Here is a 13717-nt window from a genome sequence, read left to right as displayed (position 1 = left end):
AGACCCTTAAGAACACAGCAGCCGGTGTAGACAGGCTTTTGGCTGCTGGCTTCTTCTCCAGGCACACAGTAGGGTAGGGAGCACAGCCCAGGCGGCTCTTGGGCTGCGTGGAAGGGAAAATCCTGGCTGTGTGAGTCTGGCTGTGCGAGCGCGGGTGCCGCTAGGGAGGAGCAGTGCGGTAATGAATGCGAAAAAGCTCCAGGCGGGAGACTAATTCGCGCTTCCCAGTAGTGAGCTTAGGATGGGGGTGGGGGCTTCATCTCCAGGCAAGGCAACATTTTCTCTTTGGGATTCTTAGCTGGAGCAAGTGTGGGCATTTTTAGATTTCAGCAGTGTTTGCTTTTCCGTTAGAGGAATCCGAATGTTGAAATCCGCCACGGAATTCACCCCAAGACCACCCCCACGAACCCCCTCCCCGGTAGTGGGGCTGTGGTGTCCAGACGGTGGCGCTCCCGGCCAGTGCAACCCCTCTCCCCACTGTGGCAAGAAGGCTGGTCTGGACCAAGTTTCAAGGTGTTGGCTCGGATTTCCCAGGAGGCTTCCCGAAGTGAGCAGTAACTTTTAGAAGGTGGCAGAAGTCCACTCCCGTGGCCAAGGTTGGACAGGGAGCCAGTGTCCGAATCGTGCCCAGACATTGGGATTTCCCGGTCCGTGCGCTTTAGGGATCTAGGGCGCACGGCAGGGAACCCCGAGTGTCTGGAGAGAGAAATCCGCGGGGTGAGGGGTGACCCCACTGGAAAGGGGTGGAAATGAGACCCAGGGTGAGAGGTGACAAGGGGGAGGACTGAGAAGAGTCTTAATTGGGGCGGGGGGCTCTGTTCTGCCGTGATTTCTCGGCTGCTTGGCCCAGTCCCGCTTTCCACCGCAGCAACGCAGCTCCCCCAGCCCGCCTGACTGCCGGACGCCACCTTGCAGCAGGCGTGGAGCACCCCAGAGGGGACAGCGGGGAGAAGCGGGGGGCGACCTCCCCGGGGTTCTTAGAGGAACAGAGGCAGCCCTAAGGGCTTTCTTGCCCGTCCTTCTTTTCCCCAAAGCGGCTCCTGAACTCCCGCCGCCTGGGCGACTGCCGCTGGGAGGGTGTGCGGTCCTGTTCTCGCTGGTCCCAAAGCTGGGGTCTGGGCAGTCACCAGCTGTTCTCCCCTCTCTCAGGGTCCAGACCCGCTCCCTGCTCCAGGAGTACAGCGCAGGGTGTGTTTCTTCATGGAGAGTGCAGGATCGGGACAGGACTGAGCGAGTACAGGCTGCTGCCGCTCGGGCAACCCACTGGCTCCCGGGGGATGACCACAGAGGGATAAATTCCTTAGAGAGTGGGGACCTCGGTTTCTCTCGGGAGCCCCAAGCATCTGACCTCGGTTGGATCACTGGATGCGGAAGGCTGGGCAGGCATAGCCTGCGCAGGGTGGGATAAACCTCTTGAGACGGTAGGGGTGAGGATCTGGGATCCAAGAGGTCACTGGCTGTCCCTCACACCCTGGTGGGGAATGCAGACTGCCTTGGGCTGGCACTAGACCCCATGAAGGACCCCGAGACCCCGTTCTGCAAAGCTACTTCTCTTTGCCAGGTGTTTGTATTGGAGGGAGAAGAACTTGCTAGAAATGGATGCGTAGCAGCTTCTAGGGAGGGAGGGGTGGACTCTGAGCTAGTCACGACGCGGGGTACCTGGGGGATTGGGAGAGGGGCTGGCTAGCCGGGAGGGGAAGCACATACAAGGCAGTCGGAAGCAAGACGACACCTCGTTGTGGATTTGTCCAGAAGAGGTGGTGACTAAAGCGGGGGGGGGGGGGGGGGCGGCCGACGAGCTCTGATTGGTCAGGGGGAGGGGTTAGGGGTGGGGCCAGCCTCCTTTTGAGGCTTTAAAAGCTCAACGGGAGAGGGGTGGCGGGAAGCTGTCATTCCCTCTCTGAGCCTCAGAGAGGGAGGCACGCTTTCCTGGAGCTCCTGGCGCCAGAGCAGGTGCTCACTCCCCAGCCGCCTGCTAATTCCGAGCTTGCCGGGAGATCGGAATGGTCACCTGGAGCAACATGGGGCCTACCCTGGCGGTCCCCACCCCATACGGCTGTATTGGCTGCAAGCTGCCGCAGCCCGATTACCCACCGCTTCTCATCACCTTCATGTTCTGCGCAATGATCATCACCATCGTCGTAGACCTGATCGGCAACTCCATGGTCATTTTGGCTGTGTCGAAGAACAAGAAGCTCCGAAACTCTGGTAAGCCACCCTTCCCGTCCCTACCCCGCGGGCCGGTAACTTGCAGTCCCTGGGGGTGCTTGTTTAGGCATCTGGAATAAAGAACCCGGGTTCCCTGCTCCCCAAGTCCCCACAAGCCTGGGGGGGGGGCGGTGGTGGCGGTGGAAATGTTCTGCCGGGGGCCGTGAACTTTGCGCTTTGCACGACTAGGGGAGCTCAGAAAATTCGCTTAGGGCTTCCAAGTGCAAAGTCCAGGTCCCCTCAGTGCGCAACAGCCCTCCCAGCCATGTCCCGTCGGGGACCCAATACGGACGGAGTGGGCACCCGAGCGGAGAGGCTGGCAGCCGCCCGGGGACAGCAGGCCGAGCTGGACAGCGAAGGGGTGGCCGCGCCGAGTCACTGCGGCCGGAATTGTACCAGAGGGAGCCGCGGTGGCGCGATCCGCTTTGGGAAAGTTAAGTTCTCGGTGGCCGCGGCGGCGCTTACCTTAGCGCGACACTGCGGCCGCACTCAAGGCCGGCTGAGACCCCCCTCGCCGCGGCCGGGCTGAGCACAGACCCCCGCGGCCGAGGATCGGGCAGGGCGGTCTGAACCCCTTGGACTCCGGCTCCGTCCGCCCGTCCTGGGGCGCACGCCGGAGTGAGAGAGGCGCTACAGGCGGTGGCAGCGACGGCGGCGGCAGCGGCTAAGCTGAGGTCTGTACGCTGGGGACCGGGGGTCGCAGGGTGGGGCGGCGACGACGTTAACGAGCCGGGCGCCGCACGGAGTGGCGAGATAGGAGACAGTTTCTCAAGGTGGGCGTCCGCGGGAGGGCGGCAGGAGAGCTGGGGGGGGCGGTGATGCGCTGGGGTCTGGGGACTGCAGCGGGAAGGGACCCCCCCCCGCTGCCAGCCAGCGCTGAAGGGAGGGGCCCGCAGTGAGGGCGGGGGGCGCAGCACCCCGGGACAGGGGTGGGGGCGGTGGATTCTGGAAAGCGGCTAGTCCCGTTTTCAGGTGGGGTGGGAGAAACTGTGCAGAGGAGGGGGAGGGGCAAAGGGACCCCATTTCCGCGCTCGGGATAGAGGCAGGGTGGGGATGGCGCTCGGGGGGGTCTCTGTGTCAGGGTCTTAGCAGGCTGGGGGCGAGCAAGGGGATCTAAGGAACCGCAAGCGCGAGGCCAGCGTCAGGGTGATTACCTGGCTGGAGCAAGAGTCACAAACACAGCACACGTTTCCAAACTCAGTGACCCACACACAGTCATTAGAAGTTTTCTTTCAACTCTGGCGGCCGCGGCCGCTTACCCCTTGGTACCCCAAGAGACGTGAGGCCGGTCCTTGGACCTCACCTTCAGGGCAGCGATGCGGTGCCCAGGTGCTGACCTACCGAGCTCCGGAGACCCTGCGAAGCCCAGTTTTCTTCTCTTTACTCTTCCTCTCCTTTCTTTTCCTCCTCTTTCCTTCTGTAATTCGAATAAAAGTTTTTATGGTTGTCGTGGTTTTGTTTTTAAGACTTTCCTCGCTCTCATTTTTCGTTCCCAAATTCATTACTTTGAGGGAAAACCCTAGAAAGAATCTCTTCTGTAGAAAGCGCTGAGGTCCAGTCTTGGCAGCGCCAGCGGAAAGATGCAGAAGGAGCCATCCCTTTGCCCTTTTAAAAAGCCCTCATTTTCTCCTAGTCCAGGACGAAGTACAGTGTTTTGCCAAACCAATGCTAATTAGCAGCAAGGTGTTTCCCAAGGAAGAGGGCTCTGCGCCCGCACCTGGCCTCTGCCTTTTCCTTTTGTAAAAGATTTTACAAAAAGTTCCTGCAGCTGCCCTACAAAACGGGAGTGTGTGTGGGGAGGGGTTCCCCTTCACTCCCCTGTTTAACCGCAAGGCTGCAGTAAGTGTCAGTGACACAGTGAGGACCCTGTGCAAGGCTCTGAATTGGCTAGTGGCCACTCTGTGTGGACTGAGACAGATTTCTGTTACTCCTTGCAGGGGTTTTCCTCCCCACCCCTCACTATTTCTTTGGTCTCACACTAAATTTTACAGGGCTTCCCTCTTCCCCTCAGGTTTTCCTCTTAGGCTGCCTGGGAAATGGTAAGTATTGGGGCTCAATCTTAGATCACTGATCCCTTTGGGCAAGGCTGCCCAAGCAAACAGCCTCCACACCCGGGGCTTGCTTGTAAATAAAAATAAAAACACAACTGCGTTTCTTTAAAAGAATTCTAGAATTCTAAATTGACACTAATCCAGCTGTCTTTTCCCTCCACCCTAAATTTATAGATTTCCACACTTTAACCTTTTATTGTCCCCTGTCTCCCCTCTTCTCCCTCCCCTGATGTTTTCCAGGCAACATCTTTGTAGTCAGTCTCTCCATGGCTGACATGCTGGTGGCCATCTACCCCTACCCTCTGATGCTGCATGCCATGTCCGTTGGGGGCTGGGATCTGAGCCAGCTCCAGTGCCAGATGGTCGGGTTCGTCACAGGGCTGAGTGTGGTGGGTTCCATCTTCAACATCGTCGCCATCGCCATCAACCGTTACTGCTACATCTGCCACAGCCTCCAGTATGAGCGGATCTTCAGCGTGCGCAACACTTGCATCTACCTGGTCGTCACCTGGGTCATGACCGTCCTGGCTGTCCTGCCCAACATGTACATTGGCACCATTGAGTACGATCCTCGCACCTACACCTGCATCTTCAACCACCTGAACAACCCTATCTTCGCCGTGACCATCGTCTGCATCCACTTCGTCCTCCCTCTCCTCATAGTCGGTTTCTGCTATGTGAGAATCTGGACCAAAGTGCTGGCAGCTCGAGACCCGGCTGGACAGAATCCTGACAACCAACTTGCAGAGGTTCGCAATTTCCTAACCATGTTTGTGATCTTCCTCCTTTTTGCAGTGTGCTGGTGCCCTATCAACGTGCTCACTGTGTTGGTGGCTGTCAGTCCGAAGGAGATGGCAGGCAAGATCCCCCCCTGGCTTTATCTTGCAGCCTACTTCATAGCCTACTTCAACAGCTGCCTCAACGCTGTCATCTATGGGCTCCTCAATGAGAATTTCCGGCGAGAATACTGGACCATCTTCCATTGTATGCGACACCCAATCCTGTTCCTCTCTGGTCTCATCACTGATATTCGTGAGACGCAGGAGGCCCGCGCCCTGGCCCGTGCCCGTGCCCGTGCCCGTGATGAAGCCCGAGAACAAGACCGTGCCCGCACCTGTCCTGCTGTGGAGGGAATCCCAATGAGTGTCCGAAATGTTCCACTGCCTGGCGACGCTGCAGCTGGCCACCCTGATCGTGCCTCTGACCTCCCCAAGCCCCACACCAGGTCTGCCTCTGCCTACCGCAAATCTTCCTCTAGTCACCACAAGTCTGTCTCTGGCCACTCGAGGGTTTCCCCTGGCCACTCCAAGTCTCCCTCTGTCCACCCCAAATCTGCCACTGTCTACCCCAAGCCAGCTTCTGTCCACTTCAAGGGTGACTCAGTGCACTTCAAAGCTGAGTCTGTCCACTTCAAGTCTCTTTCCAAGCCTTCCGCCAGCCACTCCACTTTCAGCCCTGTCACCAGCCACCCTAAACCCACCCCTGACCACACCAAGCCTGCAATCAGCCACCCCGAACCCACCGCTACCGACTACCTGGAGCCTGCCACCACCAGCCACTCTGTGCCCATCCCTGCTGGCCAGCCTGAGCTCTCTGCCTCTCAATGCTCTGAGATCGCCACCACGGGCCCCTTTGAGTCTCATGTCACTGACCTCCCCGAGCCTGTCTCCAGCCTTACTACTGTGTCTCCCGAGCCCGCCGCCATTGCTGACCTTCCCACCCCTACTGTGGTCACCATTGCCACCAGTGTTTACCACGAGATTGTGGTTATTGATGTTGAGGATGATTCTGATGAGATGGCTGTGTGAGATGTGCTCTCGGGGGTGGCTGGGCTGTGGGCCACTTTCCAGTTTGCTCTGCATATGTAATCCAAAGTGCACAGAGACAGAGACACGTGCAGACTGACCCACACGAGACAGGTGTAAGCTACATCCATCTTTCAGGCACTCTCCTCCTTGGTGTCACTCTCTCTTTGCTTGCTATCTTGGAGATCAAATTCCCTTCAAGCTTGCCATCTGTTGTTTGGAGCCTCCCATGGTTGACCTTCGGCCCCTCAGTGATCCCTAAAATGTAGACTTTGATTTTTGCCTACTTCCTGCCCTTCCCCCACCCCTCTGCCTTGCTCCTGCTTTCTTCTCCCATTCCCCAGGGGTGGGGGAGGAGTGCATGCGCGCAATGGTAAAGGTGTATCTTTGTGACCACTTCTGTAAAGTGACTGTGACTGCAAAGCTTCATGTTTTAAGCGTGTAACTCTGTGTTGTACTTTTAATGGCAGTCCGAAAAGCAGTTATGATAAAGTAGAAGCGTTTGAACGTTTTCTTTCCAGTGACAAATTATGACCCACGTCTGAAGAACACAATTTGATAAGCTCTTATAAAAACAAAGTCTATGCCTATCAGATCAAATGTCAAAAGAAAAGATATGGTCACACCAAGTCATTTCTATCTCGTGAAAATTCTGACATTGATGCTAATGTTTATAGATTTGGTTGCAAATGATGAGGTGTTTTTACCCGATTTTTCCTCATTTATCTTTTTTAAGTGTGCCAGGATTTTCTTTCATTTAGTTCCACAGAAACACATCCATTCACAACTACTCTTTACCTCAGAGATTTTTTTTTACCCAGCCTGATGTTTTTTCAATTTTTCTTTTTCACTCACAAGGGAATTTGAGGTAGTAACTGGTAACCAGAAGCAAATGGATCATGCCATGGAGGACAGAAATGAGATTTCCTCTAAAAGCCTTGTCTCTCTGCCCCTCCCTGCTGGGGTGGGCACACGGGAGGAAGAGATGCCAACACCAGGCAATCCCACCACACTTGGTTAAGGTTTGGTGTTAGCAATGTGAACTGGTAGTAGTCTTATATCAGCACTCTGGACTGCCCAGGAATTGATGTTCCTCTAGAATTCAACAACAAAATTGCTGTTTAAACAAAATTTCAATTGTTGATTCAATTGACACTTTCAGCAATGTTTACTGTACAAAAGCTTGTAAGGATAAGTGGAAATATATTATGCTGCCTTAACTCTATTTTGCATTTGTCATAGCAATTAAATAAAAGCGATTTTGTGGCTTTAGCTTGTGACATGTTGGGGGGAGAGGGGCTGGGGATAAAACCAGGGCCAGTCCCTGGACCCCTCTCACCTCAGTCCCTATAATTAGCATACTGTGGGCAGGTAAAGGATGGGATGGAGGGAGGTCTTGGTGTGTTTTTTTAACTAGGATACTGAAATTGGATGGCTTGAGCTGCCTGCTGTTGGACTTCTGGAACTTTCCTGCCAGCCATGGCTTCTGGAAAACAAGTCCCTTTCACTCCTGTGGAAGGAGTAAAGCCAGACCATAATAACGTCACAACCCCAGAAGCTGCTGGGACCAAAGGGAAGAGCTCAGGAGGCAATGGAGGGAGGCAAAGGAGTGGAGGTGGTTGGGCCTCAGATACTGGGCAGGGCCCTTGGTGTCAGGGACACAGTCTCCAAAGAATGGCTAATGACAAGAAACTGATGAAAATTTTTGCTAAAAATCAAAGTGAATTCAAAATAATATATAATAGCACATCTTTTTTTTTTTAAAGAAAGATACGTACACTTAACATGTACGTGAAATGGACACACAGAGTTAGCTATATGCTGCTTTACTCAGGCCCTGACAGACTGGAAGTGTAGACTGAGGTCATTTGAGCTCCTAGTGCTCAGGTCGCAGTTGTCCCAGCCCCGCAAGTAGGTGTACTGGACCTCAGGTGAGCCACCCCACCTTGTGCAAAATTCCTGCCTGGCATTCCTGATTACCTAAAAAGGATTCTTGTCTACATACTTACAGACTGGTCCATGGCAACCCTCCCCATTTTCCCAAGTTCTTCCTCCCCACCCCCACCCAATGAGATGTCAAAGTGTCTCAACCAAGGGCCCTGTGTCCTAATGCCACAAACCGCCATTCTGCAGACAGGAGAGGAGGGGGGTAACTTTATTTATAACTTCGTTCCACACCTTGCCCCGTGTTTAAAGTGACATGCTCACCCCCAGAGTTGCAGTCTCAGGAGGCAGCCACTTCAGTTACTTGCCACCCCCTCCCCAGAGGCCAGCCTGGCCCATAATCACCTCCCCAGGATCCAGCCCCAGGGCAAATGCAGGACTTTTCAGTATCGACTCCAGGAACTGCTCTGCCTCTTGTTCCCCATTCCCCAGGGCCTCAAAGTCAAGATGCATCATACATGCTACTCCAGCACTCTGGTTAAGCACACCCTCTTGGAGTGAAGCTGTTTCTGGTCTGTTTCTCTGCATCCCCATTTAAGGTTCCTCCCAGTTCTCCCTGGGACAACATGGGACTTCTGGATTTTGGACAGTGAGAATCAATGGACAGGTTTCCTCCAAGAGAAACGACAGGTTTTCCCGTTTATGTTCTGTTTTCCTTTTTAATGGAAATATAATTTATATGCTGGAAAGTAACAGCTTGGATGACCATGGATGTACAAGTACCTGTTTGAATCTCTGCTTTCAGTCCTTTTTGGATATATGTAGCAGAGGAATTGCTGAATCACAGGCTAGTACAGCGTTTTTTGTTCAGAGGATGAGTGTGAGATTCACTCGTATTTTCAGGCATACTAATGGCTTATTTTCCATGTTTACGCGGTATGAACGTACCACAATTTGTTTATTGATTCTATTGCTGATGGTCTTTTGGGTTGTTTCTAATTTGAAATTATAGTGGTAGGAGCATGTCTTTCTAGCTGGGGTCCTAGCTCAGTGGCACAGCACTTCCTTAGCATGCCCAAGGTCATGGGCTCCATCCCCAGCACTGGAAAAGAAAGCTGCTATAAACCGTTTTTGTGCATGTCTTTTCTGCTTGTTTGTTGACCTGATTGGATTTCTTTCTTTCTTTTTTAAATTAAATTAAATTTAATTTAATTTTTATTATTATTGTGCTGGGTGGGGGTATATTGTAGTTTGTACAAAGGTTCTTACAATGTATCAGATATATCACACTTGAATTCACCCCCTCCCCACTACTCTCTTTCATCCCCTGTTCCTGATTTCCGGAACAGCTTCAACTGGTATCAGTTTTGCATTTACCTACATGTGTATACATTAATTTCACTGTATTCATCCTCCCACCCATTTCCCCTCAATTCCCCATTCCCACAGGTGCCACCCCCACCCCCAGTCCTGGGCAGAACCTTTTCAGCCCTCCTGTTCTCCAATTTTGTAGAAGAAAAAACATAAAAGATAACAAGAGAAACATGACGTTTTGCTAGTTTGAGATAAAGACAGCTACACAGGGAGATTCTTTGTGCTGATTCCACCTCAAATTGGGTCATCTCTACCAGACCTCTTCACTCCTCCCTAAGACCCCTTCCCATGGTGGCCTCGGGCAGTTTAAGATTACTGTGCATGTCTTTTAATGTAATTTGGTACCAAGGTATAATTTTTTTGTGGTGCTGGGGATGGAGCCCATGGTCCTGTGCATGCTAGGCAGGTGCTCTACCCCTGAGTCATACCCCAGCCCGTATTAGGCACTTTTTAAAAAAATGGAGATCCTTCTCTCAGGCAGACACCATTTCCTCACTTCCACCTTCCAATGCAGTCAATTGACTCCCTGTTTGGATTTCTTTTCTTCACCTGCCACTTACATGAAATTGTCATGTTTCTTTCTTTCTTTTTTGGCTGTACTGAGATTTTGAACTCAGGGCTGCACACTTGCAAAGCAGGTGCTCTACCACTTGCACCAAACCTCCTGTCCATTTTACTCTGGTTATTTTGGAGATGAGGTCTTATGAACTTTTTGCCTGGGCTGGCCTTGAACCATGATCCTGTGCATCTCAGCTTCCCATGTAGCAAAGATTACAGGCATGAGCCACCAGCCTCCAAACTGTTCATTTATTTCTTTACTCAATTTCTGCTAGCTCATGCTTCCAGAGCAGGTTCTTTCTTGTCTTTCCATCACTAAGGCATAGGAAGGATAAGGTAGGTACATACCTGTATTAAATAAACGAATGAGCTGTCTACTGAGGCATAATTTTGCATACAATGAGGTGCAGTAATTCAGTACAGAGCTCTACTTCAGTATGGAGTTTAACGAATTTTTACACATAGATGAAGACAAAAAACACTTGCAGCACTCCAGAAGGTTCTCTGAGTAATTTTGCTGGTTTGCTCTCTTGGATCTGGTTTTTATTCACTTATCATTTTGTTTGTGAGTTTTACCCAGATTGCTTTGGTTAGTGGTTCATTCTTTTTTTTATTACTGTGTAGAGTTCCATCATATGGGTGTACCACAGTTTTAAAAGCCAGCCTACTGTTGTCTGGGCAATGAGCTGTTTTCCAGTTGGGGCTATGTACATGTTTGTACACACATGCCGTTGCAGGCACACATGGACTCATGCTTTTGGAAATACATACGCACATCTAGGATTGGAGGTGCTAAGTCAAGAGTATACGTGTATTGACTTTTAATAGACAGTGCCAAATATTTTCCCAGAGTTTTTGTGCCAGTTTATATTCTTGCCATCAGTGTGTGAAAGTTCAAGGTGCTGCACGTTCTTGCCAACGCTCAACGTTTTCCAACCTTTCAATGTTAGCCCTGGAGTGGCTACATCACTGGCCCCAGCTTGCATTTCTTTAATGAACAATGGTGCCAGTCAACTAGTCACATGAATACTTAGATGACTTCTTTAATGAAAACCCTGAATAAATATTTTGACTATATTAAAATTGAAGTTTGTCTTTTTCTTATTGACCTATAGCTGGATCTGTCTGTGTGTGTGTGTGCGTGCACTTCATGATTATCTTAGAATTGTATTTTTGGTGAATAAAGGGTATATTATGAAGTCAAATTTATCAGTTGTTTTCTTTCGTGACTGCTTTATGCTAAAGAAATTTTTTGATTAATCAATACAATGAATATGTTCTATTTTTCCTTTGAAAATTGTATTGTCTTACCTTTCACACTGAAGTCGATGTACTATGTTGAGTCAATTCTCTTGTGTGGTGTAAGTAGGGGTCTAGAGTTTTTTGAAGAAGTGTCATGCTGCTTTCCTGGCAGCTATGCCTTCCCATGTTCCCCCCGGAAATCTGAGGGCACTGCACTTTCTGTGCATCCTCCCTACCTCTCGTGACTGTCTGCTTTTTTAATATGTATGAAGGGCCATCTTGGATTTGTACTTCCCTAATCATTAGTGATGTTGACCATCTTTTCATGTATTTATTGGCCATTTCTATATCTTTTTTGGAGAAATGTCTATTTTATTACTTTACCCATTTTTAGATTGGGTTGTTTGAATTTTTATTATTAGCTGTAGTAGTTCTTCAAATACTTTGGCTATTAATAACTTAGTAGATGTATTAGTTATAAACATTTTCTCCCATCATGTGGGTTGTCTTTGTGCTGTGTCAGAAGTCTCTTTTGAAAAATTTTGAGTATTAATGATGTCCAACTTACCTATTTTTTCTTTTGTTCTCTGTACTTTTACTTAGGATTTTTTTTGGTGTTACTGTTGTTTGAACTTGGCCTCATGCTTGCAAGGCAGGTACTTTACCAGTTGAAGCTACTCTGTCAGGCCTTGTTCTCTGTACTTTCGCTGTCATTGTCTTTTCGCTTTCTTGATAGTGTCCTTTGATGTACAAAAGCATTAAACAGGGATGAAGGACAATTTATGTAGTTTTCTTCTGCTGCTTTTGCCTTCAGCATCAAGTCTAAGAAACCATTGCCCAGTTCAAGGTCGTGAAGATCAACTTTTATGTTTTCTTATAAAAATTTTATAGCTTCAGCTCTTATACTTGTATTCATTTTGAATTAACTTTTGCATATGGTGTGAGGCAGGGGTTGAAATTCATTCTTTTGCATGTGAATTTCTGGTTATTAAAATACCCTTTAATGAATAGACTATTCGTTCCACCAGTTAAATGTCTTGGCACTCTTGCCAAAAATCACTTGAGGCCCAGTGAGGGTGGCTCATGCCTGGAATCCTAGGTACTTGGGAGGCTGAGATCGGGAGGATCACATTTCGAGGCCAGCCTGGGCAAATAGTTCACAAAACCCCATTGGCAAAATAAGCAGATCAAAATGGACTGGAGGTGTGGCTCAAGTTGTAGAGTGCTTGTTTTGCAAGAGTGAAGCCCTGAGTTCAACCCCAAGTCTCATCCTCCAAAAAAATTCCCTTGAGACTTCCAGTTTCAATCTGACCTGTGAAGATTGTGGGTGTCATTACCCCGATCCTCATAACAAGAAAAAAGGGGAACAAGCTGAAGATCAGCCACTCTTTTGAGATCCATCAGATAAGTGAGGTCACAGGGCAAGCGAGTGCTCACCCAACCGGAGCAACAGGAGATACAGAGAAGCACAGCCTAATGGGAACAATTGGTAAGAAGACTTAAAGGTAATTGGCTAACTGTTGAAATCTGAGTGTGGACTATTTTAAGATGGAAATCCTCCTGGGTACCCAGCTTTGTGGTGAGGTACACATTCATGAGCTGTCCATCCAGGAGCTCCACCACATCCCCAGTGTAGGAAGCAGAGAAAAATCCCCGAGTTCTGGCAGGAGTGGGTAGAATATAGCCATTTTGTATCATGCCGGAAGTGGCCTGTTCTTAATAAAGACCTGCCTTCAAGGGCTAGAAAATGCCGATTTGTTTTGGGTAAAACAGAGCTTAAACAACCTGGGAGAAGGGAAGTATCTAACCCCAGTCCTCTCTAGTCTCTTCCTGCCTCAATGAAGGGGCACAGAGGGGGAAAGGGTGGGTGAGGGTTGCAGCCTCAGTGGACACAGGGTCACTAAAAGGAGCATAGAAAAAGCATAGAAGGCTTCTCACCTTCGTGCTTAATACCTCAGGACTAGTGCTCTGTTATAACAGGGAAGACAAAAAATCAGGACCCAAGAGGAAATTTTAGTCCTTTCCACAGCTACAGCAGTGAATACAGTCTCGTTCCTAGGCAGCTAAACTTCTTCATATTAAAAGATTTGCCTCAGCAGGCATTAAATTAAAAAAAATTAAAAGCCATTTTATAAAGCAAAATGGCACCATCTAAAGACACAAGAAACACACCAGAACCACACTCAGATATGGCAGAAGGGTTCGAATCACCATATCAGGAATTTAAAATAACCATGAGAAATGTGCTAAGGGCTCAGAAGGACACATAGACAACATGGAAGAGCAGATGAGTGATGTGAACAGAGAGAAGGAAATTCCACAAAGGAGTCCAAGGCACTGCTGTAAAAGTTACCATAACAGAAATGAAGATCAGTTTTTGTGGTCTCATTAGTGGACGGGGCACAGCTGAAGAAAGAACCTTGGAGCTTGAAGATATGCCAACTGAAATGTCCCCAAAAGTAAAAGCAAAGAGGAAAAAGAGAATAGCCAAGGACTACCGGAAATTATAAAAGGTATAACGTATGCCCGCTGAAAATTCTAGAAGAAAGAGATAGAGAATAAACCTTTCAAGTGAAAATGGCTACAACTTTTGTA

The 13717-nt window shown here is 49.6% G+C and overlaps 1 protein-coding gene across 1 annotated transcript; it reads left to right on the top strand.

Annotated features, from left to right (window-relative positions):
• The first annotated feature begins 1900 nt into the window (after positions 1-1900).
• On the top strand, positions 1901-6067 carry Gpr50 (G protein-coupled receptor 50). Its single transcript, XM_020151937.2, has 2 exons — positions 1901-2208; positions 4500-6067. The coding sequence occupies exons 1-2, from the start codon at positions 2004-2006 to the stop codon at positions 6065-6067; spliced, it is 1773 nt and encodes a 590-aa protein (XP_020007526.2). The 5' UTR covers positions 1901-2003.
• Positions 6068-13717: the final 7650 nt, after the last annotated feature.

This window comes from Castor canadensis, chromosome X (genome assembly GCF_047511655.1).
Source record: "Castor canadensis chromosome X, mCasCan1.hap1v2, whole genome shotgun sequence".
Classification (NCBI taxonomy): domain Eukaryota; kingdom Metazoa; phylum Chordata; class Mammalia; order Rodentia; family Castoridae; genus Castor; species Castor canadensis.
The sequence above is the reverse complement of the archived record's forward strand: the minus strand, read 5'-3'. Positions and strand labels throughout refer to the sequence as shown.

What these genes read in the sequence shown, in the direction of transcription:
- Gpr50 (XM_020151937.2), top strand. Translation starts at nt 2,004, where the DNA reads ATGGTCACCTGGAGCAACATGGGGCCTACCCTGGCGGTCCCCACCCCA. An exon ending in CAAGAAGCTCCGAAACTCTG is followed by an intron (nt 2,209 to 4,499) that starts GTAAGCCACCCT and finishes GATGTTTTCCAG; the next exon opens with GCAACATCTTTGTAGTCAGT.